The sequence below is a fragment of the Culex quinquefasciatus genome, chromosome 3 (assembly GCF_015732765.1).
Source record: "Culex quinquefasciatus strain JHB chromosome 3, VPISU_Cqui_1.0_pri_paternal, whole genome shotgun sequence".
NCBI classification, from domain to species: domain Eukaryota; kingdom Metazoa; phylum Arthropoda; class Insecta; order Diptera; family Culicidae; genus Culex; species Culex quinquefasciatus.
The window spans coordinates 157168014-157193627 of record NC_051863.1 but is presented as its reverse complement, the minus strand read 5'-3'; the positions used below and the strand labels follow the sequence as shown (position 1 = coordinate 157193627).

The window sequence follows — 25614 nt, the reverse complement described above, 5'->3', positions numbered from 1 at the left end:
ATGCCATGTTCATAACACTTCTAATTTTAATCAAAACGCTTTGATCTTTATCCACTTTTTTCATTTAGCATTAAATTTTCGTAACATAGAAGTCTCCTCCTATCGAGAATGCCGTCAAAGATTTCGCGATATAACAAACCAGCCATTAATTTAATCAAAATGATGACTGTGATATCATCAAACCCCAATAAAATATGATCAAACCTTAAAAAAATAGATGATTAGAAGTAAACTTATTTGAAAGAATATCACACCAAAACGACGACCGTGATATGATCAAAACCCAAGCAAAATAAATAAGTAAACGGAGTTGAAAATATTTGAAAGAAACGTCTCACCGAAACGATGACTGTGATATGATCAAAACCCAAGCAAAATAAATAGTTGAGCAAAGGTAAACTTATTGGAAAGAATCTCTCACCAAAATAACGACTGAAATGTGATCAAATCCCATGCAAAAAAAAAAAAAGTAAATAGAGTTGAACATATTCGAAAGAAACATCTCACCAAAATTGCGAATGTGAAATAACGGATATAACATCAATACCCAAGCAAAATAAAAAGTTGAACGAAGGTACACTTATTTGAAAGAATATCTCTCCAAAATGAGGACTGTGATATGATCAAAATCCAAGCAAAATAAATAGGTGGACGAAGGAAAACTTTTTTATAATTTGTAAATGTGATCAAACCCCAAGCAAAATAATCAAACGAAAGAAAGTAAACAACTGTGATATAATCAGGAACCTACGTCGGTAATTGAGAAGTGTTCCTTCTTTCAATCGAGCTCTGAAATTGCATACCTGCCGGGCGTACTTTTCCACAGACGTTTCCGATAGACTGTGGCCCCAATTTTCTTTCAAAAGAAAACTGTCAAAAAGTCGAGCGTTTGTTTTGATTGCGAGTGCGCAAGAGTGAAACCTCCGTCGATGTGAAAACACCGTTCCGTACATATTTGTTTTCCCACTCCGTCGTGGCATCGGCCAGCACCAGAAGAGGGGGTTCCCGTGCGGGGGATGGTAGTGGTGAGTAGCTTTTCCCATTTTTTCTCACTCGATTTTCACTCACCACCGCATTTTCACTGGTCTTTGTGAGAGCGTGAACACGTCGTAGTCGTCGTCATCATCATCGTTCGTGGAAAATAAGGATGCGAAAAATTATCTCACACATTCCAAAGCCTGCTGCGTGCCGTCGCCGTGATCCTTGGACCAGTGTCTAGAGTTGTAGAGTAATTTTGCGGTCCGGTAATCCGTCAACTTCCGGTCCGCGTTCGTGTCGTCGGTTGTGATTCTGTAGTGCTTCTGGGAAAGGGTTTTCCTTTTTTTTTTCGTGAATCCAAGTTTTCCAAAAGGAGTCATCGAGCGAAGCGTGTGTGTGCATGAAATTTTTGGGGTGAAAACTTTTGTCCTCCAGAATGGCTTCGTGTCGCCGCAGTGCCAACAGGGGCACTACAGGAAGCACTAATATGGTGCGGAAATAGACGACAAATCGGCATACTTGGATTACTCGTAGTCGTCGCGGAAGCGTCAAGGAGTAGATGCCTACTGGGTGGAAAATTCGCGTCACGACTGCCAAAAATTATGATGGAAGATCCATTTTCGTGGTGAAAGAGTAAGTTTTCCAGCTGCTAACAAAAACCGACTAGTGGCAAAATGGTCGCAAAACATGTAATTTGAGCATGTAGCTCCTGAGGCTATGAAAAGTTGCCCACATAACATACGTTTGAGTTTGAGTCTTTGAACACAGCAAGCGCTGTGAAAAGCGTTTTTCCTTCTTGCAAGGATCAAAGATAGCGAGGAGTGGAAAACCAAGGCGATGTAGTGTAATAGCCTACTTCTGGGCAATTAAATTTCACGTTTATCGTGTCACGACTAGTGATAATTGGTGGTGAGTGCTTGATAACCCCGCGCGCCAGAGAGGGAAGTCATTGTTTTAATGCGTCAGAGTCGGAAGTGAAAAACATCATAATCGACACCAGCAATGTTTGTGTTGAAGGAAATTTTCATCGATTTACAGTTGTGCTCTGTTAGCGTTAAAGTGCAGTGAATATGACTTGCTACGACTTGTGGCCATGTGAGATAACATCTCGAATCGATGTGACGCAAGTTAAAATTGCATGAAGGCACACTGCGATGGAAAGTTCGGTACAGTAAAATGGGGAGAGATTGTGATTTCAGGATGAAAAGTCCAAGTCCTTTAAAAATTATCTCAAGAAAAAAAAACAAACAAAATTAAACATATTTTACAGACAATTGAAAAAAATTGGGCACTTTAAAAAAAATCACAAGAAAAAATTAAACATGAAAAAACTCATGACACATTCACCATCGGTTATAATAAATTTTTAAAGAAAAATACTAAAACTGCGGGGAATACAAAGTCCTTACAAACCGTAAAAACAGAAATGTAGCACAACCAGCATGCAAACAACAGTTTCTAACCGTAATTATTCAATGACACGAAACGAATGCTGCGACAAAGTGCAAATGAATTATTCACACTGTTATGACAAATATTTTCAAACATATATTTAACAATTGTTAGTAAATTCAACAATCATCCGGCGTCACACAATTTCGGTCCACATCCCGCACAAATCCCTGCACGCAGAAACATCCTCGAACGCAGTTATGGGTGCACGCTAGAGCCGTTTGGTTAAAATTTTCACACGTTCACACGTTCGCCTACTGGGTGGAAAATTCGCGTCACGACTGCCAAAAAATTATGATGGAAGATCCATTTTTCGTGGTGAAAGAGTAAGTTTTCCAGCTGCTAACAAAAACCGACTAGTGGCAAAATGGTCGCAAAACATGTAATTTGAGCATGTAGCTCCTGAGGCTATGAAAAGTTGCCCACATAACATACGTTTGAGTTTGAGTCTTTGAACACAGCAAGCGCTGTGAAAAGCGTTTTTCCTTCTTGCAAGGATCAAAGATAGCGAGGAGTGGAAAACCAAGGCGATGTAGTGTAATAGCCTACTTCTGGGCAATTAAATTTCACGTTTATCGTGTCACGACTAGTGATAATTGGTGGTGAGTGCTTGATAACCCCGCGCGCCAGAGAGGGAAGTCATTGTTTTAATGCGTCAGAGTCGGAAGTGAAAAACATCATAATCGACACCAGCAATGTTTGTGTTGAAGGAAATTTTCATCGATTTACAGTTGTGCTCTGTTAGCGTTAAAGTGCAGTGAATATGACTTGCTACGACTTGTGGCCATGTGAGATAACATCTCGAATCGATGTGACGCAAGTTAAAATTGCATGAAGGCACACTGCGATGGACAGTTCGGTACAGTGAAATGGGAAGAGATTGTAATTTCAAGATGAAAAGTCCAAGTCCTTTAAAAATTATCTCAAGAAAAAAAAACAAACAAAATTAAACATATTTTACAGACAATTGAAAAAATTGGGCACTTTAAAAAAATCACAAGAAAAATTAAACATGAAAAACTCATGACACATTCACCATCGGTTATAATAAATTTTTAAAGAAAAATACTAAAACTGCGGGGAATACAAAGTCCTTACAAACCGTAAAAACAGAAATGTAGCACAACCAGCATGCAAACAACAGTTTCTAACCGTAATTATTCAATGACACGAAACGAATGCTGCGACAAAGTGCAAATGAATTATTCACACTGTTATGACAAATATTTTCAAACATATATTTAACAATTGTTAGTAAATTCAACAATCATCCGGCGTCACACAATTTCTATCCACATCCCGCACAAATCCCTGCACGCAGAAACATCCTCGAACGCAGTTATGGGTGCACGCTAGAGCCGTTTGGTTAAAATTTTCACACGTTCTCTCGCAAGCCGTTCCACACTGGTTGAACTGCTCGTTTGCACCGCCGCATGCTGCTGGTTGGAAAATCCAGTTGGGAAATTAGTTCCCTCTTCCAATTCAAAGCATCTACAAATTTACTCACTTTCGGTGTCGGCCATCAGCTCCACCGCCACAACCAGCAGGGCAAGCAAAAGGGAAATTGCTGTCGTTGAAGGACGATGCATTTTGCAGTGGGGTTTGGCTTTCAACTGTTGCAGTTTGGTTTGATGTGGTTGCATTATAAATTGAGAGCAGTGGAATAGGGGATTTTTTGGTTGAAACTACCTGAATGAAAAACCCACGTTCGTACACCGCTCAATTGGTGTGAAATGTAATGCGACAAATGAAGTCGGTTTTTGTAGATCCCTGATTAAATAACCCATTATTAAAGTTATTATAGATGATTCTATACTTATGATAAATTACGCAAACTGAGTGTGTCTAAAACGTAGATCAACATTTAACACTCAAACGCTTGATTCGACCCCTATTTTTTTTTTCTTAAAAATCTTATAACTTTTGATAGAATTGAACAAATTAGATGCTTCCGGTTGCAAAAGATCCATATTTGTCTATATTTTGAAAAAAAAACTTTCGACAGAACAATGTCAAAAGTTATACAAAAGTTCAAGGAATAATCCTACAAAATAATTGACATGGTCCAGACCTTCAACGCATCTGAACAGGTTCCAACCGGAAACGGTTCAGTGAGCTGATTGCAATGGAGCACCCGCAGTCGAGCAGTTTTTGACAGTTCGCTCTATAAGAAATACATTGTAGAAAAAAGCAAAAACTGCTCGAATGGAAGTGCTCCATTGGTGGCCAATGGAAATCGGCTCCGGTGCCCCGTAGGACTTAACTATGTCAATTATTTTTGCAGGATTATATATTAGGATGATTCCATGAAGTTTTGTATTAATTTCGACATTGTTTTTACGAAAAGTTTTTGTTATGTCAACCAAAAACCCAAATAGAAGAGCCGAGGTACCCCAACGGAATCCGGAATATCTCCGGTAAAAATGAACCATGTTTGTCTCCATTCTGACAGTTCAAAATATAGACAAATATGGTTCTTTTGCAATCGGAAGCATCCAATTTGGTCGACTCTATCAAAAGTTATAAAATTTTTAAGAAAAAAATAGGGGTCGAAGGACTATGACTGCTTTATTTTTTTTAATTTATAGTATTTGAATGCACCTATTCTATCGATTTCTTTTATCCCAAATAACCATTTTGCATCATTGGTTTCTCCATACAAATTTGAAAACATTCATACAAAAATGCTGTGAAAATATTCGAAATTCTATATCTTAATAAGAGATTTTTTGTATCGATTTGATGTCTTCCATGATTTTGTAATTTTGTCTTTTTGACATAGGACTATGTCTCTATTTACTATATTGGGGGGCCAGTTCAGAAATTCGATCCAAAGCGTCACTTTTAAGCGTTAAAAAGGGGACATTTTGAACGCTTATATCTTTTTTCCCTGTGAATCAATACAGACGGTTGGACCACCAATCGAAAGAGGAAGACTTCAGCTATTGTTTAACTACATAGATAGTTTGACTAAACATAGTTAAAGCACTTAAAACATGCAATCAAAATGAGTAATTTTTCAGTACAAATCGGACAGATGACCAATCAGAGCGAGCGTATGCATTCGAGACCGCGCCCCTTTTGTGCCATTCTCCGGCTCTGCCGCTATTTAAGCAGAAAATTTCGCAAAAGCAAGTCACTTTCGAACGAGCACTCGAACTGTGCACGTCGGGCCGGCACGGAGCAGCAGCAGCAGCGGCCAATAGAAGAAGAGGACCAGCAACCAGAAGGAAGAACCACCGGCAGCAGAAGGAGGAAATTCGAGCGAAGCGGACGGCGTGGAAGTCGCTATGATGCGGCGGTTCTCATGAAAAATGTCGAATTGGTGGTGGAAAAAACCTGGAGTGGCCTCGAAGTAGGTTCCCTCGGGGCCTGGGGGGACATTTACAGAACCATACTAGTTGTGGCAATATGGGTATCAAAATTCATGGTTTTTGATACTGAACATAATAATGGCCATTTCAACAGTAGTGGCCATAACATGAAGTAGCCGGTGCCCTCAAAGAAGGTTCCCCCGGGGCCTGGGGGACATTTACAGAACCATACTAGTTGTGGCAATATGGGTATCAAAATTCATGGTTTTTGATACTGAACATAATAATGGCCATTTCGACAGGAGTGGCCACAACATGGAGTGGCCGGTGATCTCAAAGCAGGTTCCCCCGGGGCCCAGAGGGTCTTTTACAGAACCATACGAGTTGTGGCAATATGGGTATCAAAATTCATGGTTTTTGATACTGAACATGAAAATTGACATTTCGACCGTAGTGGCCACAACCTGGAGTTGTCGGTGCCCTCATGGAAGGTTCGCCTTGGGAGAACATTTATGACAATTTTGCCGACAAATCTATGAAACAAAATAAAATAATCTTATTCCAGATTTCACTAGCAATCCAACAACACATTCAAATTGTTTGGTCCTATGTCTTTCGGTTATGTCTCTGACATACCATCTTGAACTTTTTTTGTAGTTTTTTCTAAGTCGGATTTAATAGTTACCACGATATCATCGTCGATTTTAATAAAACCTATACCTTTCTTTAGTAAGAAAGGCAAAAAATATGTCAGTCTGGTTTCAATTAGAAAACAATATTTTCATTCTTTGGAATGAAATTTGCGAGTTTGGCAAACTGTCAAACACAAGAAAGTGCGAGTTTGTTGCCATAGTCTAATAGCTCCCATAACCTATTCCCGCCCAGAGCAAAATCGAGATTTTTTACGGTTTTCCTTGTCATTTTCTACAGAACTGACCAAATTGGATGGAATTTGAATTGGAGGCAGCAAAGATATTAAATAACACTGTGCAGGAAGAATGAGATTATTTCATTCATTTGTTTTAGGCACGCAGAAAAATAAGGCATATTTGAATCAACAAAACGTTTTGTTGATTTGAAAATCAAGATTTTTGTTGAATCAACGCTAAACGTCAAAGCAACTTTTTCAAAACAACAAAAGATTTTTGTGGAATTGAGAAAATCAAGGTTTGTTTCAACGCAAAATCGGCGTTGATTATATTCAACATAATTTTTGTTGAATCAAACCTCGTACAGGCTGATTCCACAAAATATTTTTCTGCGTGGAGAAATTTCAATTTGAAGTGAAAAATAAGCGGTGCGCTGGTACAACCATGGGCGTTAGAGGGTTAAAAGAAGAGAAGAAAAGACATTTTTTTAAAATCTGCTAAAAAAATAGAAAAATGCCTTAAAATTTTGTGCACCAAAAATATATAGTTTTCATATGTTGTATATATGTTTTAATATGTTTCATAGGTTAAGTATTTTATTTTGAAAGGAAATTAACAAAAAGTATGAAAATCGAGACATTTAGTATGGGAACTGTCAAATCTCTCACCATCAAAAAGCAGCGTTGAGCTTTCGCTGCATTTGTCTATCCAGGTTTTTAAGCGAAGATAGCGTTCGAATGGTGAACGTCCCAAATGTCAAAATCGCACAGTGGCACCGACATTAGAAAATACATGGCACACTTTTTTCGTAATGTTCGTACCACTGCGTGATTTTGGCATTTCGGGCGTTCATCATTCGAACGCCATTTTCGCTTAAAAATCTGGATTGGCTGATGCATGAAGTGATTTGTTTACCTTTTTCTCGGCACCCTCAGCAAACGTCATTGTATGGTCAAACCATACAAAATTGCTGCCGGATCTTTTCCGGGAGATGAATTTTGACTTTGGTAAAGTATATAGAGTTTTATCACTTATGAAACTGAATTGAAAAAATAACAGTTTTTTAATACTAAATTCTTCGTAGCTAGGCCGTTGCAAATATTTCTAAAAAATTTTAATGAAAATAGAAGTCAAATCAACTGATAACAATCTTAAATGCATTTTCTGCATTGATAATCACATTTTGCATGTTTGGGCTGGATTCAAAATATTTTCAATTTTTATGGAATTCCAAAGCACAGCATCGGAAAACTTTTTTTTTCGCAAAAAATAAAATTTTCATCGATACTTAGATATTTTAGAAACTAATGATTGCAAAACGACTGGGCAAATGTATAATGCATTTTAAAACACTTTTTTCATTCAAATGTTGAAACCATGGCTCGTTAATTCAATATTTAAACATTTCTATTTTTATTTTTTATTTTTTGTGATGCTTGTTGGTAAATTGATTTTCAAAGAAACACTGCTTTTTAAAGTATATTTTTTAAAATTTCATAAAGTAAAAATAAATTATTCACACACTATAGAACCTGACAATCTTCAGGCAGCACACAGTTTCCGTCCCCATCCCGGATGTACCTTGGCACGCAGAAACATCCCTGAACACAGTACGCCAAACAGGCCGTTGGGGTCGTCCGATTCAGGCTTTCGCAGGTCATTTCACACGACGGACATTGACTCGTTGTACTCTTCAAAGTTTCCGCTGCATGCTGGCAAAAAAAAATCCTCAAATTAGTGTTTGTTGTTTAATGAACGAAATATATATACAAATCACTCACTTTCAGCTAAAACAGACTGAATGTACAAAACGACTAAGCTGAACAGAAGAAAAACTAATGTGGGACGCATTGTACGACTAAGCTCGGAGTTGCTCGATTAGATTTAAAATCATTTATATTTAGCTGAGAGATCGTCTTAAATTGAATTGCATATCTTGTTTGGGGATCTTTTTTTTTTTCTACGATTGAAATCCCCATTTAAATTTTTATAAAATCATCGCATTAACAAGTTATTACCGTCGACTCGAACAAATTTGGAAATTAATAACATTAAGGTGGTTGGTGGTGTCTTTCACTTTTAGGGCAATAACTGTCAATGATGGTTCTGAATACAGGGTCCAGAAATAGTAAATTTAAATGAAAAAATAATCACTATAAGTAAAATGCATCTACAAACAAAACAAAGAAACCCATTTTTTGATTGAAAACTTCTGAATCAAGATTTAAATATTTTTCTAAAACAAACATGGCCGCCAAATGGCCGATCGCAGAGTGGCCACTCAAGTCGGGAAATCGGGAAAGTCGGAAATTCGTCAAAATCCACCAAAAATCGGTAAAAACTCGGGAATTTATGATTTTATGTCAATGTCCGGAAAAGTTGGGAATTCTGAGCTTTATTAACTCTTGAATAAATTTTGTAATATTTTGTACAATTTTCAAATTGAATTCACTCATTTTTGCTTCAGTAACTTACTTTAAATTTAAGGTTATTTTCACTAGTTCAATATATTTGAGTATGGAAAAGCTGTTTAAGACCTTGTTGAGTTGATGAAAAACTAATATAAAAATAGAGCGTAATGGCCAGCTTAGAATTATGATTCTATTCCATTTTGTCACATAATTGAATATTTGAAACAGGATTCGACATTGAGTTTGACAATAGTTTTTTTTTGGGTAAATATTTGTAATTGTTTTAACTAAGTTCATCAAGTACATAATTTAAAATGTGTTTTTTTCCAAATGTTGCCCTTGAACTTTTTTTTGTGAGTATAGGTAAATTACCTACCATAGATAAAGCTTGATTTTCAGTTTGCGGAAAACTTTAATTATCGAATAAAATCCAAAATTGAAAAAGATTTTTACGTTTTGAAAACATAAAGAAAATATTGAAATTGCAAAAAAAAATAATCCAAAAATTTTGAGTTCTTGCATAATTATTTAAAAAAAATGTCTCTTCAAACAGTCGCTTAAAATAAGTGGGAAAACTGAAATTCATATCAAACTGAATTTTCATTGAAAAAAAAAACAGTTAAATACTGACCACTAGAAAAATTGATGACATTGATTAAAAAAATCAATATAAAAAAATTACATCATTAAAAAGGGCAAAAACATTTTCTTTTATGAATTTCTTGACATTTTTCTAAATCCTTTGAATGAATAATAACAGCAATTACGTTTTAATCATTCTTTGATTTAAAATGATGATGAAGTTAAAAAAATATTAAAAACTATACGTTTGCCAATTTAAAAAATACCATGGAAGTTATAAGTATTGTTAAACTTTTGATTATTTTTGCAAAGACTAATTCTGGAGTTTTTTTATTAAAGGTCCAATAAACCAAATTTCCAGTTTTTGCTTTTTGGGTGTTTTTAGAACCGCCTTGAGTCAGGGGCATTCAAAAACACCCAAAAAGCAAAAACTGAAAATTTGGTTTATTGGTCCTTTTAAAAAAAAACTCCAGAATTGTTTGTGCTTCTACTCTGAATCATAATAATGAAATTACATTTTAGAAGTTTTCTTTATTTGTTGTTTAGTTTCTGTATTTGCAAAAAATGCCTATATTTGGATTTTTTTTTAATTCATTGAGGTTTTTTTGGTGGTTATATTGACTTATAGAAAGTTTTTTGTTTGAAATCATTCTTTAGATAAGAAATGCCTATTATTAATGCATTCTGAAAAAGTCTGGAAAAAAGTCGGGAAAAAGTCGGGAATTTGAAAATGGAATTTGGGTGGTCACCCTGCGATCGGGAATGATGCCTCCAAGAGCCTTAACCCCAGTTTACGGTAACCGATTTTGAAAGAAAATAACTGAAAATTTTTTTTTTCTCATCTATTCTATAACAATGTCATGATATTAAAGGATTTTTCCTCTTTCCTTTGAATTCCAGCGAAGTTTTCAAGGCACTGAACAAAACACGTGGACTGTACCTTCGGTGGCGCGAACTGAACGATGCACTTTCCGGCGGCACCACAGCGGAGGCCGAGTGGACCACGACGGAACTGAAAAACTCTCTGCGCAGCATCGAGTGGGACCTGGAGGATCTCGAGGACACGATCAATATCCTTTTGCCAAAAAAAAGAGACACTTTTTCAACTAACTTTATCTAACTTTAACCCCTTCCCGCCCAGAGCAAAATCGAGATTTTTTACGTTTTTCCACATTACTCGTAACTGGATCGACCAAATTGGACGAAATTTTAATGGCTATTAGTTAACATTCTATATTAACTAATGCAGGTTGAAGCAGGTTGAAAAAATGAATAGTTGCTGAAAAATTTAATTTTGAATCCAAAAATTAGTCGTGCTCTGGAGTAACCATGGGCGTTAGAGAGTTATAAAATTTTCCTTAACCAACCCGTTCTATAAGTATTGTAGAGAAGAACCCGAACAAGTTTAAAATCGACAACAAGGAACTTTCCAGCCGGCGCCAGTTTATCGATGCAACCCGCGATGAGGTCAAGTCTATGAAGGATGCCTGCATGATCATCAACCGGAACCGCGATCGAGACATTACGGCGAGACAGCCCCTGTTGGACAACTGCGAGAACGGAGGCGGATCGCCGCACCAGCAGAGCAAGAACTTTATCAACAACAACTGCATCATCGGCAACGGAAGCAGCGGCGGAACGCAGCATCACGGCAACAACACCTTGAACAACAACAACCTGAACCTATCGGGCACCGGAAAGCACCTGATTAGTTCGGCCGGAGCAGCGATGGCGTCCCGACACAGTGGAGCCAAGTACTCCAAGCTGGAGAACAACCTGGACGACAGTCCGACGCACTCGTCCGCGATGATGCTGGACTCGGGCTCGTCGCGGTTCGTCGAGGACACGCTCGGCACGCAGCAGCGGATAATGGCTTCCCAGGACGAGCAGCTGGACGTGATTAGCGACTCCATTGGGACGCTCAAGACGGTGTCGCGCCAGATTGGCATCGAGCTCGACGAGCAGGCAGTGTGAGTAGTATTTTTTTTTGTTTATTTTGGCGTGCCTGCTCTGAAAACATTTAAATTAGCTGCCGAGTACAAAAGGCAAGTTCTCACTGGGAATCAGTGATCCAATTTTTGACTTCCCTTAATACCGAACTTGGAAGATGTTGAACCCTTACTGATATAAATTAAACTCACCCGTAATGTCGCTGCCGGCCATTCTAGCACAGGAACATTGCAAGAAGTTCTTTGAGGCTTTATTAAATAAGGCCGTTGGGAATATTTTTCAAAGTTTATGTCCACCTCCGCCCCCCTCTTCTCTTCGAAATTGATTAAAAATGTCTAAATTTAAATGAAAGTAGAAGTTGAATCAACAAAAAACAATCTAATCTTTTTTGGGTTTTTTTTTTCGCAAAAAAAAAAATTGGTCAATTTTTAAATATTTGGAAACTAATGATTGCAAAACAAGCAGACAAGTGTAAATTGCATTCTAAATACTTTTTTTTCGTTGAAATGTTGAAAAAAATGGCTCGTAATTTAAATTTTTATATTTTTTTATTTGTTTTCCACCCCTAATTTGGGTATCGAACGAAGCAAAATTCTGAAAACAATTCCAATTTGTTCAAATGTTTTTTTTAATAGGTACACTCAAACCCCGATGGTTTGACACCAACTGTTGTCAAACGAACGGGGTCACTTTTTAGTTTGACACCCCTTTTACACGGAGTTCACGCACACTATCAAACGTTTGTTTTGATAGTGTGCGTAAGCGCCGTGTAAAAAGTGACAGTTCGTCACTTTTTAGTTTGACTTTGACCAACCAACGGGGTACAAACTAAAAAAGTGTCAAACGAAAAAGTGACCAACCACCGGGGGTTGAGTGTACTGTTGTTTTTAATAAACGCATTTTTTTTCAAAAATACTCAATTTTTTATTATTTTAAATATGTGCAACAAACGAAGTGACATTTTGTATTTATCTTAAATTATTTTATCAAATTATGAACATTTTAGTTAAAGTACTAAAGTACTCAAATACGATATTTTGTTAAAATTTTTGTATTTTACAAAAAAAAACTCTAGAAGAGAAAATGCATACAAAATTTTGCTTTGATCGATATCTATGTTGCGAGTATTTTTGAAAAATAATACGGAATTCTTCATTGTTTTTTGAATTTTTTAACTAAAAAATTACTGTATTATCAGCAAATTATATTTTTATTAAAATTTAGTAAATTTTAGTCTAGACTCGATTATCCAAATTTTGGATTGTCCAAAGTTCGATTATTGGAAGGTTTGTATGGGACTTAGGCTAACCGAATCACGAACAATTTTTTCTCGTATGTTTTTGACAAAAAAAATATGAGTTTTACGACACCATTTCAGTCAAAATTTGAGTTCTTGATTGCCTTAAAAATAAAATGTATTGTCAAATACTCCCAAGATTTTTACCTGACATAACAAAATGTATAGCAAATTTATAACTTTTTTTTGACAATGTTTTGCTAAATGCAGTTAAGTAAAATATTTTTCCCGGGACGCTGAACAGTTTCGGGGGTTGCATTTACAGAGCGAATTCAGTGGAAAATTTTACTTAAGGGGTTACATACATGCAAATCGACAAAAAAGTGAGAGGTGGGTGTGAGCACACAATTAATGTTATTTCAAATCTGTTTTCAGGGCATTAAAAAATACATTATTATCTGTCATCAAAACATTCAAAACTAATTTAAAGACATTGGGATGTATCATTGCCGAGATGTAGCTATTTAAAGTTAGCAGATTCAAATAACGAGTGCCACGATATCTTAACACTGCCTTGACCAAATCGGCTCAAAATTTTGGTGAAGACTCGTTGAACTGGTCCTGTGTGCATGACGAAGGCTTATTTTTTAAAAAAACTTATTTAAAAAAAAGATGAAAATATTTTTGTGTTTTTAATATAAAAATCGTCAGTTTTTGATTTTTGTATTTTTTTTTTAAAGCAAAATTTCAAAATCGAGCCGCGTCATGCACACAGGATATGTCTTGAGTGTCTTCATCCCAAATTTTAGCCAATCCCATCTCGAGATATCGTACCCTAGTAACATTTTTAAACTTACAGGTTTTATCATGGTTCTGGAAACCCTCATATGGCCTAAATAGGCTTTTATGGCTTACTTAAAACCTAAAATGTTACTAGGGTAGTACCCGTAAATCAACTCGGTGTTTCGAGAAAAACGCTCAGAAAGTTTCACAGTCCGACTTTGCGCACGGCAAAATATTGAGCCTCAAATCGTCTCTAACTCAGTTAAATCATGTAATATCTTCATGAAACTTTCAGGAGAGATTGAAATTCTTCTTTTTTTGTTGATTCAATAAATTTTCTGTAATATGAAATTTTGTGATTTTCTACATGTATGTAACCCCTTAACTAATGTTAACATGTTTTAGTGTGCTCGCCTGTTGTGTTGGTCCGAGCCGGGATTAGAACCTCGATCTACCGCTCACCAGGTGGAAGCGTTACCACTAGTCTACGTGGCTCGGTAAGAAAAATACAAAATTGCTTAAAATTGTACATATGGATTATACAGTGTGAAGTTTGAAGCATTTTTGGCTAATTCTGCGTGAATCTTTTTCGTCATTCACGGTCGGTAAAACGGCCTACCTTTCTCAACCAAAAATTATAGAATAGATTTAGAATAATTTAGTAACAGGTACGATCCAAAGACTGAAAAGTTTTGCTGTTGGTGCTGAAAAGTTAAACTTTTCAAAAAAAAATTGTTTTGTTTTGTATGGAATCAGCCAGTACCGAGATAATCGAGTTTCAATTTTTTGATAAACATCTCACCACATTGATATAAATGCACCAAATGTTGAATTTCAAGTTAACTAATCTTTCAGCATGCTGGACGAATTCGGCAACGAGCTGGAGCAAACAGACTCGAAGCTGGACTCCACCATGAAGAAGGTGGCCAAGGTGTTGCACATGACCAACGGTACGTTATTTGCCAAATGATGCCAACTTTTATGTGACTTTTTCACCTTTTTTCACTTCCAGACCGCCGGCAATGGATGGCGATCGTGACGCTGTCGATCACGCTGCTAGTTGTGATAGTTATCTATATAATCCTTTAATTAAGCTCCCTTACCTAAAGGCACACTCAACTCTCCTCACTGTTTTCCCCTCCACAGAGTTTGTGTAGCTAAACTTTCGTGCATTTCATACATATATATGGTCAGAAAGCAGCACCTTACCAACTAACCAAAACTACAAATTCAAGTATTCGATAAAGCATGTACCCGTGTGTGTTGTGTGACAGTTGAAGCGAGCGGTAGGTTTGCGAATTAAATGAAGAAATAAATTAGGAGAGAAAGTTGTCTAAGTTTACAATTTGAACTTTGGTTGGTCTTCGATTAAGAAAGGGATTCCGTTCCGAACACAGTCAAACCCCTGTATTTGAAACCCAAATTTATCTTTACGTTAGTACGGGTTGTGGAGCGCATGCAGCTAGAGGGATCGAAAATTAAAGTGTAGAAAGTAGTGCTAGGCAACGGGAAACACTTAGTTCGTAGAAATTTCGTCAGCATCAGCAGCAGCTCTTAATTAGCTTACCCTTAATGCATATGTAAATACAGTGGATGTGAGTGCGTGTTAATTTTAGAATTCTAGCAGTAAAGAAATTTTGAATTGAGTTTAGAACAAAAAAAAACAACGCTTCTTCTCAAAAGAGAAACAGAAAGCGCATTTTTCCATTAAGAGATTAACTTTTAGTACGAACAGCATTCTAGACTCTCAGATATCAAAATGTTGTGTAGATTATTTAAAAAAATCCTCAGCACACTCTCTCAACCAGAGTTTCTCCTGACTATTGCACGATGCACTCGATTTTGTTCATTAACATTTGTAATCTATGGGTATAATTAATATTGAATCTAGTCACATTCTTAGCAAGAAGCGAGGGGCCCCTCAAAAAAACAAATCTGATTTTCGAATCCTGGTTTTTTTTTCAACAGTACAAGAATTACACCTTCGTAGCAGAGCAGAAAATAAAATTGGTACGATATAAAAACGAGCCTATATTTAAAGCCAAATTTACCCATATTTTGAAATAGATTCTTAGATTTCCCAGATTAATAACGAAAAACAGTATAATATTATAACCAAACTTGGTAGAGGCACGAGATGAAAAGAAGATATGAGCAAAGAAGAAACAGAAAAAAATATCCAACGTAGAGGCAAGATGAAACAGAATCGTAGGAACAGCAATAGAACGGATTTTGAATATTTACTTTTTTAAGTTTAGTAAACGATGGTATCAAATAAAGGAAACATTTCAATGAAATCTCAAATTGCGTTTTATTTCCACAGACTTCAGCTTTAATAAGTCATCAAATGATAACAAAACGATTGTTAATCTTTTAATAGTTCGTTGAAGACATCCTGAGAATGATGTTGGTTTTTGCACTTTTTCTATATACATATTTTTTTTTATGTAGGTGAAACTAGATTTTTGAAAAAAAAAAATAAGATGCAAAACCAAGTTTGTAAAATTACGAAATTTAAACAAAATTATTTAAAAGTTTAGAAAATAGTACAGTCCAGACTCGATTATCTGAAGGCCTCGGAAAAAATTAACCTCAGATAATCGAACCACGTAAAAATATGTTTTTCGTTGGCTTATTTTTGATTGATATGGGCAAGAGGAACAATCGCTCGTACGATCGTTATTCTCTCAATTTGCGCAATACTGCCGTTTGGTCATTTAGTACAATAATTCAAGAAATGCGCACATTTTGTTTTCTTATTCTTATTTTCTTTTTTCTCGGAAGCCGTTCAAAAACACTTTACTTGAGAAACTGAGTATGATCGTAGTACAGTGAAACCTCTTTTTACGCGGTGCGTTACGTTTTTAACTTGTAGATTTCTTTGGAACGACGCAACATTTTTGCAATCTTTTTATGGAAAATTGTAGGTTTTGTTCAGATCTACAAAACGCTTTTTGAAGCATGCAAAAATGTTGTTTGGTTTTAGAGAAATCGACGAAATAAAAAGCGTAACGCCACCGCGTAAATGAAGGTTTCTCTGTAGCTATTTATAACAGGAATGAGTTAAATAATATAGAATTTTGAAAATTGGTCTCATTTTTCTCACTAAAATTGACATAACTTACCTGAAAACGGATAAAATATCATTCTTTTTTCTGCAAAATTGTTTTTAATACAGAGAAACCTCTTTTTACGCGGTGGCGTTACGCTTTTTGTTCCGTCGATTTCTCTAAAACCATTTAAAACATTTATTTTTGCAAGCTTCGTAAGAAGTTTTGTAGATCTGAACAAAACCTACAAATTGCTTTTACAAGATTGCGTACAAAGAGGTTTCTCTGTATTGTTTGCAACAATGCTACAACATTAGTTTTTGCATTAAGACATGACAGTTTATTTACTAGAGCAAGCAAATTGAAAATATTGTTTAAAGAAATACAGTGAAACCTCTTTTTACGCGGTGCGTTACGCTTTTCTAGTTTGCAAATTCTCTGAACGACGCAACATTTTTGAAATCTTTTAAAAGCAATTTGTAGGTTTTGTTCAGATCAACAAAATGCGTTTAGAAGCTTGCAAAAATATTGTGTGGTTTAAGAGAAATCAACAAAATAAAAAGCGTAACGCCTTCGCGTAAAAAGAGGTTTCTCTGTACCACTATTTTACACTACCTGATGACTCTGGGGCTCAAGTTATGGATCGATTCAAGATGTGCTATGTCAGGAATATATTCTGGGCTCTAAAAATTGATAGCTTGACGAAAAACAACATCTCTGCCCTGAGTTACACCAAGATTTTGGACGCATTTTTGGGGTTTAGAGTGATATATTACGGTTTTTAACTTGAAATCGAGATAAAATCAGTTTTCACCGACAGATTATTTTGGGAATTGATTTTTCGAACTCAGAACACTGCCGTTCTAAGCATAATTGTCCCATGTTCAAAAAAGTGCAACTGAGAAAAACGCGATTGAAATTTTTCGACCGATTTTTGTGTTTCTACGCATAATTGTCCCGTGGGTTCCTATTCACTCAAAGTGTCCCTAGTCGCCCCACTCTTTTTTGTGAGCCGCTTACTATACAACAGGCAAACAAGAAATAATGCTTTATAAAACTAATGATTTCGTGTAAGAAAATACTTGGTGGGACAATTATGCGTAAAAGTTTAACGATCCTGAGATATTCTATGAAAACCAAAAAAGCTCCGAAAATTTGTGTCACTTTACATATGAAAGTACACTCAAACCCCGATTGTCAACGGGGTACAAACTAAAAAAGTGTCAAACAAAAAAGTGACCAACCACCGGGGGTTGAGTGTAGTTTCAACCTTGTCGTGCTATTTTGTCACTCCCTGAGAATTGATGTAAGTGCGACAACTGGCGCAAGGGATTTCTGGTCAGAACGCGTTTGACGCACGTACAAGTTCGACTACCGTAAACATTTGTAATTATAACTCGGGACTCCGGCAACCAACTTCAACCAAACTTTGGGACAATGCACAGAATGGTCAACCAAACAAAACAGCTGCTCAATTGCAGCTCATAAAAAGCGTTTCAATTCTAGAGTTGAATAGCTCCAAAGCATACTTTCTATGAACAGTTTTGCAAAATAAGTTTGTTTGTCAAGTTTATTTTTGATCCTTCGTAATTTTCTAATTTCCTAAAGTGTCTTCTTTGACCTGATCAAAAGTGTTAACTAACAAGACTTAGTTATCGTACCAAATAAATCAACAAATTACACATTAAACCGTGAAATCTACAATTTTGGATGCAGATAGTAGCGAGTGCTTAACCCGTTAAACATTCGAGAATTTCCACCTATATTGAAAAAAAAATCAATCAAAAATATATAACAATATGGCTTAAACATTTGTTCCAATTCGTTACATTTCTAGATAAGATTTTAAAAAAGTCTTATCTGCATACGAATCCCATGACTCATACGTTCCAACGCGTTGTTTTGAAAACTTATTCTCGATTTGTCCTGATTTGCTTCTAAGGAAAAACTATTTTTAATTAAGATCATGAATACATATGCGTTTTTTAGCTTTTCTGAAAGGGCACACGATTTTCAATAAAACTGCATCATTAACTCAAAAGTGATGAAAGTGCATATGGGACATTTTTGCAAGCAAGGACAGTCCATAGAATGCAAATAATTTTTTAGCAAAAAACCATTTCGCATTTTCCATCACTCGAATCCAGTACTCTTTTTCTAGTAATTGTCTGGATATTTCCTTAATAAACATAGCCATTCAGGTAAGGTCTACGGAAAACTAAACAATTTTAACCTTTTACTATTGTCACTCTACCTTATCCACACAACCAAAGGTATACATTTACAACAACCGTAACGATGCCATTTCTTTCATTCAATCAGAGCAGTCCGACATAGCGTTTCATAAGTTTTGTCCGGAGCCAACAATCCCTCAGGGGATTTCATTGGAACTCCTTCCAAAAACCTTTATTTCTCCACGAAGCTCGCAATCGCACTTGTGTACAAAACGTTTGCCCAAACACACACCTCCCACAAAAGCGCATCTTCAATTGTCACCATGCCCATCCTACAGCCTGACCGGAGCTGGCTGTCCGGCGAACTTTGCCTTGCGTTCCTCGGCCCGCTGGAGGGACTCCTCGCGGCTCAGGTTGCCCTTCTTCGAGAAGCGCAGGTTGTGCAGGAACTTTTGGCACATTCCGCGGGTCGACTCGTTGCGCTGGCGCTTGGGCTTCTTGATGCCGTTCTTATGGGCCTTCTGGTTCTGGTTGTGATTGGTGTGATTCTTGGACTTGGCCATTGCTGGTGGTTGTTGGTCTGTGGAATGGAGCAGAGAAGATTCGCAGGTTAGTTAGATTTTTGCTGCACAAGCTTGAACTACGAGTAGCCTGTTTAGTTTCCTTGAACTGTTTAACAGAAATTCCTCAAATTACCAGCGAAATAACACAAAAAAATCACTCACTTTCAGAAAAACAGAACTGATCAGCCGCAAGTCAAAAACCGGAAAGAGTATGGCGATGACAGTTTGGTCGCTGGTGGACAAACCGGGAAGCACACCTTTAAAACGCCTGCCAGTATGCAACACGCACAGTTCGATGCCAACATTTCAAAAAGCATCATGTACAAACCATGCGTTTTGAGAAAAACGCATTTGAATGTTGAGCATCCATTTTCAATTGGGTACTAAAGCCCTATGTCAATTTTTATGTACAACGGTATAAAACACGATTAAAAACCATTTCTGATCACTTTTTTTCATTTTAATGCAAAATTTTTATTTTGACAAGACAACATTTTTTTCGATGGATCAACTATGGTCCCCTTGGAACGAGCTGTCAAGTAGGAACTTTTCTGTCAAGAAGGACCGCGAGGTTAATTTTTCAAAATTGATTTAAAAATCCATTTTAAACTCTTTGTGGTCGTACAAAGGTTCATTGTACTCAGAAAAATAAGCTTTATCGCTGTAAACAATAATATCAGCAATCTAAGCTTCATTTTAGGACCCAATTACCATTTTTATATAAAAGCAAAATAAGATGTTCTAATAATAACAAACGATGAAAAACGTTGCTTTTGTTGATACTTGATCATCTATATTCAATAATACATTATTTCCGTAATTTTATTTGAGAAAAACTAACATAACTTCTTTTGAAATCACCAACGTCGATATCACCCTGCTGTCACTGAGGGGGGCGCTTTGTTATGATTCGTTTTTCTTCGCCGAATGTACATGACGCTTTTTTCATGTTGCTTTTTTTTCGTCACGAGGTTTATGTAGCCTTTTGTTTGACAGGTTGACAGGGCTATAAAAACAGGGACTGCTGATGGCAGAGATTTTGTTTATGTTACTTTATTTAAAATCATGATTAAACAGACTATACTGAAGTAACTTTTGCTCATTTTTGGTGGAGAGGTAGCTTATTAGAAGCACTTTCAGAATATACAATAACCCAGAAAGTGTCAAAATGTACATGATGCCTTTTGAAATGTTACCGTCGAGTTTGTTGGTGGAAATTTAACCCCGAAAACGCCTATCGATAGGCAGCGTGCGTTTTGGGGAGGGGGATAGGAATGTTGACAACCACGTTGATCCCAGTGGGTGGTTCGTAACGCCAGCTAACGCGCAACGGAATTGATTGATCTCCCCGAGCCGGATCAAAACAAGTGCGTTTTGTTTATTTTCGTTCAGGATCCGTTTCAAGGAAGATTGAGATCCGGTTATCTGGTGATCTGAAAGCCAAAGGTAATTTTTTGTTTTCATTTCACGTTTTGCTCAGATCAAGGAAGACAATTTAAGTTAAATTGAAAAGTTGACGCATAAAGTAAAAAAACATATTTAAAATTACACTGAAACCCCGATGGTTTGACACCAACTGTTGTCAAACGAACTTTTTAGTTTGACACCCTCTTTACACGGAACTCACACACGCTATCAAACGTTTGGTATGATAGTAAGTGTGAGTCCCGAGTAAAAAGTGACAGTTCGTCACATTTTAGTTTGACTTTGACCAACCAACTGGGTACAAACTTTAAAAAAGTGTCAAACGAAAAAGTGACCAATCACCGAGTAGGGTAAATTCTCGTATGTTTGGCAGGTTAAGCTCTCGCTCCTAACTCCATCCAATTGGCTGATTTTCACTATTTAAACAACTAATTTTGCAAAACTTTTGATAGAAACTTGCTTGCTCACTTCTTATTGAGCTATTTATCACTCGAGTTCAGTTGAAAACGCTTTTAATTAGCTCTAATTGAATGTCAAAGTTTTGACCTGCCAACATTAGAGGCACGCTGGAATTTGTCGTGATCGGGGACTTTCTTTTATAATAAAAACACAGATATTTTGCAATTAACAAACAACACGTCTTATTCCACAGAAATTAACCACAAAACTGATTTGACAATCTTCATTATCTCTTTCGCCGGCCGCGCGCATCTCGTTGTTTTCTCGCTCGTTGTTCTCTCTCGCAGCTCGCTAGCGCGCTCTCGCACTCAATCCACAATTAGCTAACAAGGCAATATTCATGAAGGTGCGCACTTTTGTTGCGCTCTTAACTCTTATTTATGAATTATATCAATCTTATAATAAATACTCATTTAATAATTTATTACATATTCAATCCTGCAACCCATAATCCCTACAGAATTAGATGCTGTTCCCCTATACAAGTGTTGAAAATTAAATTTTCTACTTTTCAGAATTGAAATCGGTGCTGAGAAGTTGAACTTTTCAGCACTAGTATCGAAAAGTTATACTTTTCAATATTGTTTTGTTGTGAATTGACTTAACACATAGACAGTTGACTTACAATTCTATTCAAAGGGTGTTTTTCGGAATTGCAAAAATGTTGTATGGAACTTGTTGCAAAAGTTGATTTTTTTAGCACTCGTCGTATTTATGCAACTCGGCAAATCTCGTTGGATAACTGTACGATTCATGCTGAAAAAATCTACTTTTTGTACCTTGTTACATTAACTACTATCCAGGTTTTTAAGCGAAGATCGCGTTCGAATGTTGAACGTCCGAAATGTCAAAATCGCGCAATAGCACCAACATTAGAAAAAAATGCTTCTGTCATGCCATGGCACACTTTTTTCGTAATGTTGGTACCACTGCGTGATTTTGACATTTCGGGCGTTCACCATTCGAACGCCATTTTCGCTTAAAAAGCTGGATACACTCGAGATCTACCAACAGACACGGCAGGCACCGCTGGTGGTCAACGATTGTTACCTATTTAAGTTTTGTAGACCCTTGTGATAGTCATGGGTGGTCTCTCAAGTTCAAACTTTTTTTATTAAATGTTTTTTAAGCTTGCAATCTTTAAACAAATAACGAAAATCGTTAAGCTTAGACAACTTATGCATAATAAATTTTATAATCTCTGAAATTATTCCATTCCACAGACGCCATGCTCAACCTAAACGTGGGCATCCTGGGCCACGTCGATTCCGGCAAGACGACGCTGGCGAAAGCGCTGAGCGCAATAGCCAGCACGGCCGCCTTCGACAAGAACCCCCAGTCCCAGCAACGTGGCATAACGCTGGATCTCGGTTTCAGCGCGCTCCAGGTGGACCTTCCTTCGCGCCTTCAATCGGGAAGCGACGAAAAGCTGCAGTTTACGTTCGTGGACTGCCCCGGGCATTCCAGCTTGATTAGGACGATTATTGGGGGAGCGCAGATCATCGACATGATGGTGCTGGTGGTGGATATTGGGAAGGGCATTCAAACGCAAACGGCTGAATGTTTGGTGATTGGAGAGCTGACCTGCCGGAGGATGGTTGTGGCGCTGAACAAGGTGGACACGGTTGAGGAGGGGAAACGGGGGAAGATCGTTGAGAAGATGAAGAGAGGCGTTGGGGCGGCGTTGGAGAAGACCGTTTTTGCTGGGTCGCCGATCGTGGAGATTTCGGCGGGGAGTGGTTTGAATTTGGATCGGTTTTTGGATGTCTTGACAGGGTTGGCGTTTGTTCCGGAGCGGAATTTTGAATTGCCCTTTCTGTTTGCGGTTGATCATTGCTTTGGGATTCGAGGGCAAGGAACTGTCTGCACTGGGACTGTGCTGCAGGGGCAGATACGGTTGAACGAGGATGTGGAGATACCTAGTTTGAAGGTTGTCAAGAAGGTCAAATCGATGCAGATGTTCAAGCAAAGCCAGCAGATCGCTCGCCAGGGTGATCGCGTGGGGATCTGCATAACCCAGTTCGATCCAAAGCTGCTGGAACGAGGCTTGTTGTGCCGACCTGGTTACGTGATGAATGTGTACGCGGCAGCGTTCCGTTTGAACCGCATCAAGTACTTTAAGGGACCACTGAAGGACAAGGCCAAGTTTCACATCACCTGTGGCCACGAGACCGTAATGGGCAAAATAACGCTGCTCAAAGGACAAACGTCACAGCATGAGCTCGTCGAGCAACTTGATGATAATCAACCGGAAGACTCGAACGCGTTCATCATCATCTTGATCGAATTCGAGCGACCGATTCAAGCGGCCCCTAACGCGCTGGTCATCGGTTCCCGGCTGGACACCGACATCCACTCGAACACCTGCCGGTTGGCTTTCTATGGCCATCTCGCGCATTGCTGCACCAACGAAAAGGAGTTCCACGCCGAATTTCTGCCAAAGCTAAACATCTACAAGGAGAAACGGAAGGTCGGAGTGGTTCAGAGGGTCGTCAGCGACGAGGAGGTTATTGTTAGCGGGTTGTTCAAAAAAGAAGGCAATAATAGGCAAGCATTTGTGGGTCTCGCAGCGACGCTTGACACCGGGGAGGGTGGCTTAATTGGCGATACGTTTGGTGCCGGGTCGAAGGTGCGGTTAAGATTAACGGACCGGCTGCGGGAGGAGACGATGAGTAGGTTGAAGCAGAAGGGCGAACAGGTGACGGTTGAGGTGAAATACAAAAAGTTTATGTTCCAGAAAGATGGTGGCAATAAAATTGTTCAGTAGAAGTGTAAATGTTGCGTCAACTATTTATTCCATCATCATTCCAAACTTAAAAATGTACAATTTTGCCTAAAACAAGCTCAGTCATCATCATCGGGCAGTAAGAAATCGTCCATCATCTGCTGGGCCGTTGAAAACTTGGTCGTCGACGGATGGCGCGTAAGTTTACCCGTTTTAACCCGCTTGCTCAAACTTACCGTCGTAGACGTGGACGGCTTAACCGGCACCGCTGCCGGCAGCGTTTCCTTGCGTGCCGGAAATCCGGGAAAATTTTCCTTCCTCTCCGAACCTCCCAATCCGTTGAACACGAGATTTTTGTTTGGCGGCAACGCGGTCGTCCTCGCCGCGAGTCTCGGATTGCGCATGATCGAGAACCTGTCGCTAAGGTCACTTTGAGTTTTGGTCAGCGTGCTGCTAGCTGCGCTTGATGACTTGGCAGCCGTGGCGCTTGAGCTGAGGCCGGCCCGCATAATCGGTACCAGCCCGATGCTGCTCGCTTTGATGTTGAGGTAGGGCGAGTCGGACGCCATGATGTTGCGCACTTTGTCGGACATCGGCGTGCTCTGGTCCAAATCGGCAACGCCACGCTTCCGCTTGGGCGGCTGATCCGGAGTGTTCAGCACAACCGAGTCCGACTCGCTTGAAGCGTCCCCCGTTGCCGCCGCATTCTTCTCCAGCCGTTTCACCTCCTGCTCCAACCGGTACAGCTCGCTGTCCGCCGTCGACAGCTTCTCCTCCAGGTCTTTCCTCCTATTCTTCTCGTTGGAGAGATCCTTCTGAACGTACTTGATCCGGTCACGCATTTCGTGGCACCGACCTTCGCTGACCTTCAGTTCACGCTTCAGCGAGGCCACCAGCACGGCCAACGTGCGCAAATCGTTATCGCTCGCTATCATCTCCTCAACCTCCTGCGCCGTGGCCGTTATCACGTGCTCCACCGTGGACATCAAATCCATCTTGCTCTTCAACTCTTTCAGCTCTTTCTGCAGCTTCAGCATGTGAGTCCGGTCCAGCCGGAGCATGTCCAGCTCTTGCGTGTAAGCCATCAACGTAAAATCCTTCTTCTGAACCAACTCCTCCAACCCCTTGATAATCTTTTTCATCTTCTTCCGGTCCCCCTTGTCCGTCTCCGCCTTATCCTCGTACTCTTTTATCTTTTTGTCCTTTTCCCTAACGGCCAGCGTCAGATTGTCCAGCTTGTGCAGCAGCGTTGCGCTGTCCTCGGCCGTGCTGTCGTCGCTCACAGCCACATTAAAGTACGCCTTGATCAAACTTTTCTCGTGGCACTTGTTCCGGCACTGGGGACACGTTTTCGACCTGCAACCCAAATTCAATCCGTTTCGTGAGATTTCTTGAAAGGAGCTAAATCGCAACTCACCTCTGAAGCCACTGCAGCAAGCAAGCGTAGTGAAACGCGTGACCGCAGGGCGTCATGTGGATGTCGTCCGACGGCATCAGCAGGTCCGAACAAATCGCGCAAGTTAAATTCATGGTGGGGCATTAAAATCGATTTAATTGTTTTACAGCAAATTTTCGCGACCAGAGTTAGAAATCGCCGACCAATGTTTACAAACTGCTGCGCGCTCGCGCGAAACGTCAAGCT

General features: G+C 38.6%; 5 protein-coding genes across 9 annotated transcripts; 2 read left to right on the top strand and 3 right to left on the bottom strand.

The window, feature by feature from the left end:
- Positions 1-868: 868 nt before the first annotated feature.
- On the top strand, positions 869-15880 carry LOC6036274 (syntaxin-10). Of its 4 annotated transcripts, none has more exons than XM_038261622.1 (5): positions 869-1025; positions 10507-10676; positions 10985-11576; positions 14432-14526; positions 14589-15880. In XM_038261622.1, exons 3-5 carry the CDS (start codon positions 11083-11085, stop codon positions 14663-14665), a joined length of 666 nt encoding a protein of 221 aa, XP_038117550.1. In that variant the 5' UTR covers positions 869-1025; positions 10507-10676; positions 10985-11082; the 3' UTR covers positions 14666-15880. The 4 variants fall into 4 exon arrangements, with proteins under 4 accessions (XP_038117550.1, XP_038117548.1, XP_038117549.1 ...); XM_038261620.1 differs by lacking the exon at positions 869-1025 and adding an exon at positions 1066-1611; XM_038261621.1 differs by lacking the exon at positions 869-1025 and adding an exon at positions 2689-2756.
- Positions 2507-4038, bottom strand: LOC6036273 (chymotrypsin inhibitor). The gene is made up of 3 exons (XM_038261625.1): positions 3938-4038; positions 3804-3869; positions 2507-2662 (listed from the first exon to the last, which is right to left on the bottom strand). The coding sequence occupies exons 1-3, from the start codon at positions 4017-4019 to the stop codon at positions 2550-2552; spliced, it is 261 nt and encodes an 86-aa protein (XP_038117553.1). The 5' UTR covers positions 4020-4038; the 3' UTR covers positions 2507-2549.
- A 3080-nt stretch (positions 15881-18960) lies between the features above and the next one.
- Positions 18961-19661, bottom strand: LOC6036275 (60S ribosomal protein L29). 2 transcript variants are annotated; one of them, XM_001846289.2, is made up of 2 exons: positions 19526-19661; positions 18961-19380 (listed from the first exon to the last, which is right to left on the bottom strand). In XM_001846289.2, the coding sequence occupies exon 2, from the start codon at positions 19361-19363 to the stop codon at positions 19133-19135; it is 231 nt and encodes a 76-aa protein (XP_001846341.1). In that variant the 5' UTR covers positions 19364-19380; positions 19526-19661; the 3' UTR covers positions 18961-19132. The 2 variants fall into 2 exon arrangements, with proteins under 2 accessions (XP_001846341.1, XP_038117554.1); XM_038261626.1 differs by having other exon boundaries at positions 19497-19557.
- Positions 19662-20697: 1036 nt separating this feature from the next.
- On the top strand, positions 20698-24023 carry LOC6036276 (selenocysteine-specific elongation factor). The gene is made up of 2 exons (XM_038261619.1): positions 20698-20809; positions 22471-24023. The coding sequence occupies exon 2, from the start codon at positions 22476-22478 to the stop codon at positions 24012-24014; it is 1539 nt and encodes a 512-aa protein (XP_038117547.1). The 5' UTR covers positions 20698-20809; positions 22471-22475; the 3' UTR covers positions 24015-24023.
- On the bottom strand, positions 24012-25614 carry LOC6036277 (E3 ubiquitin-protein ligase TRAIP). The gene is made up of 2 exons (XM_001846291.2): positions 25390-25614; positions 24012-25328 (listed from the first exon to the last, which is right to left on the bottom strand). The coding sequence occupies exons 1-2, from the start codon at positions 25500-25502 to the stop codon at positions 24092-24094; spliced, it is 1350 nt and encodes a 449-aa protein (XP_001846343.1). The 5' UTR covers positions 25503-25614; the 3' UTR covers positions 24012-24091.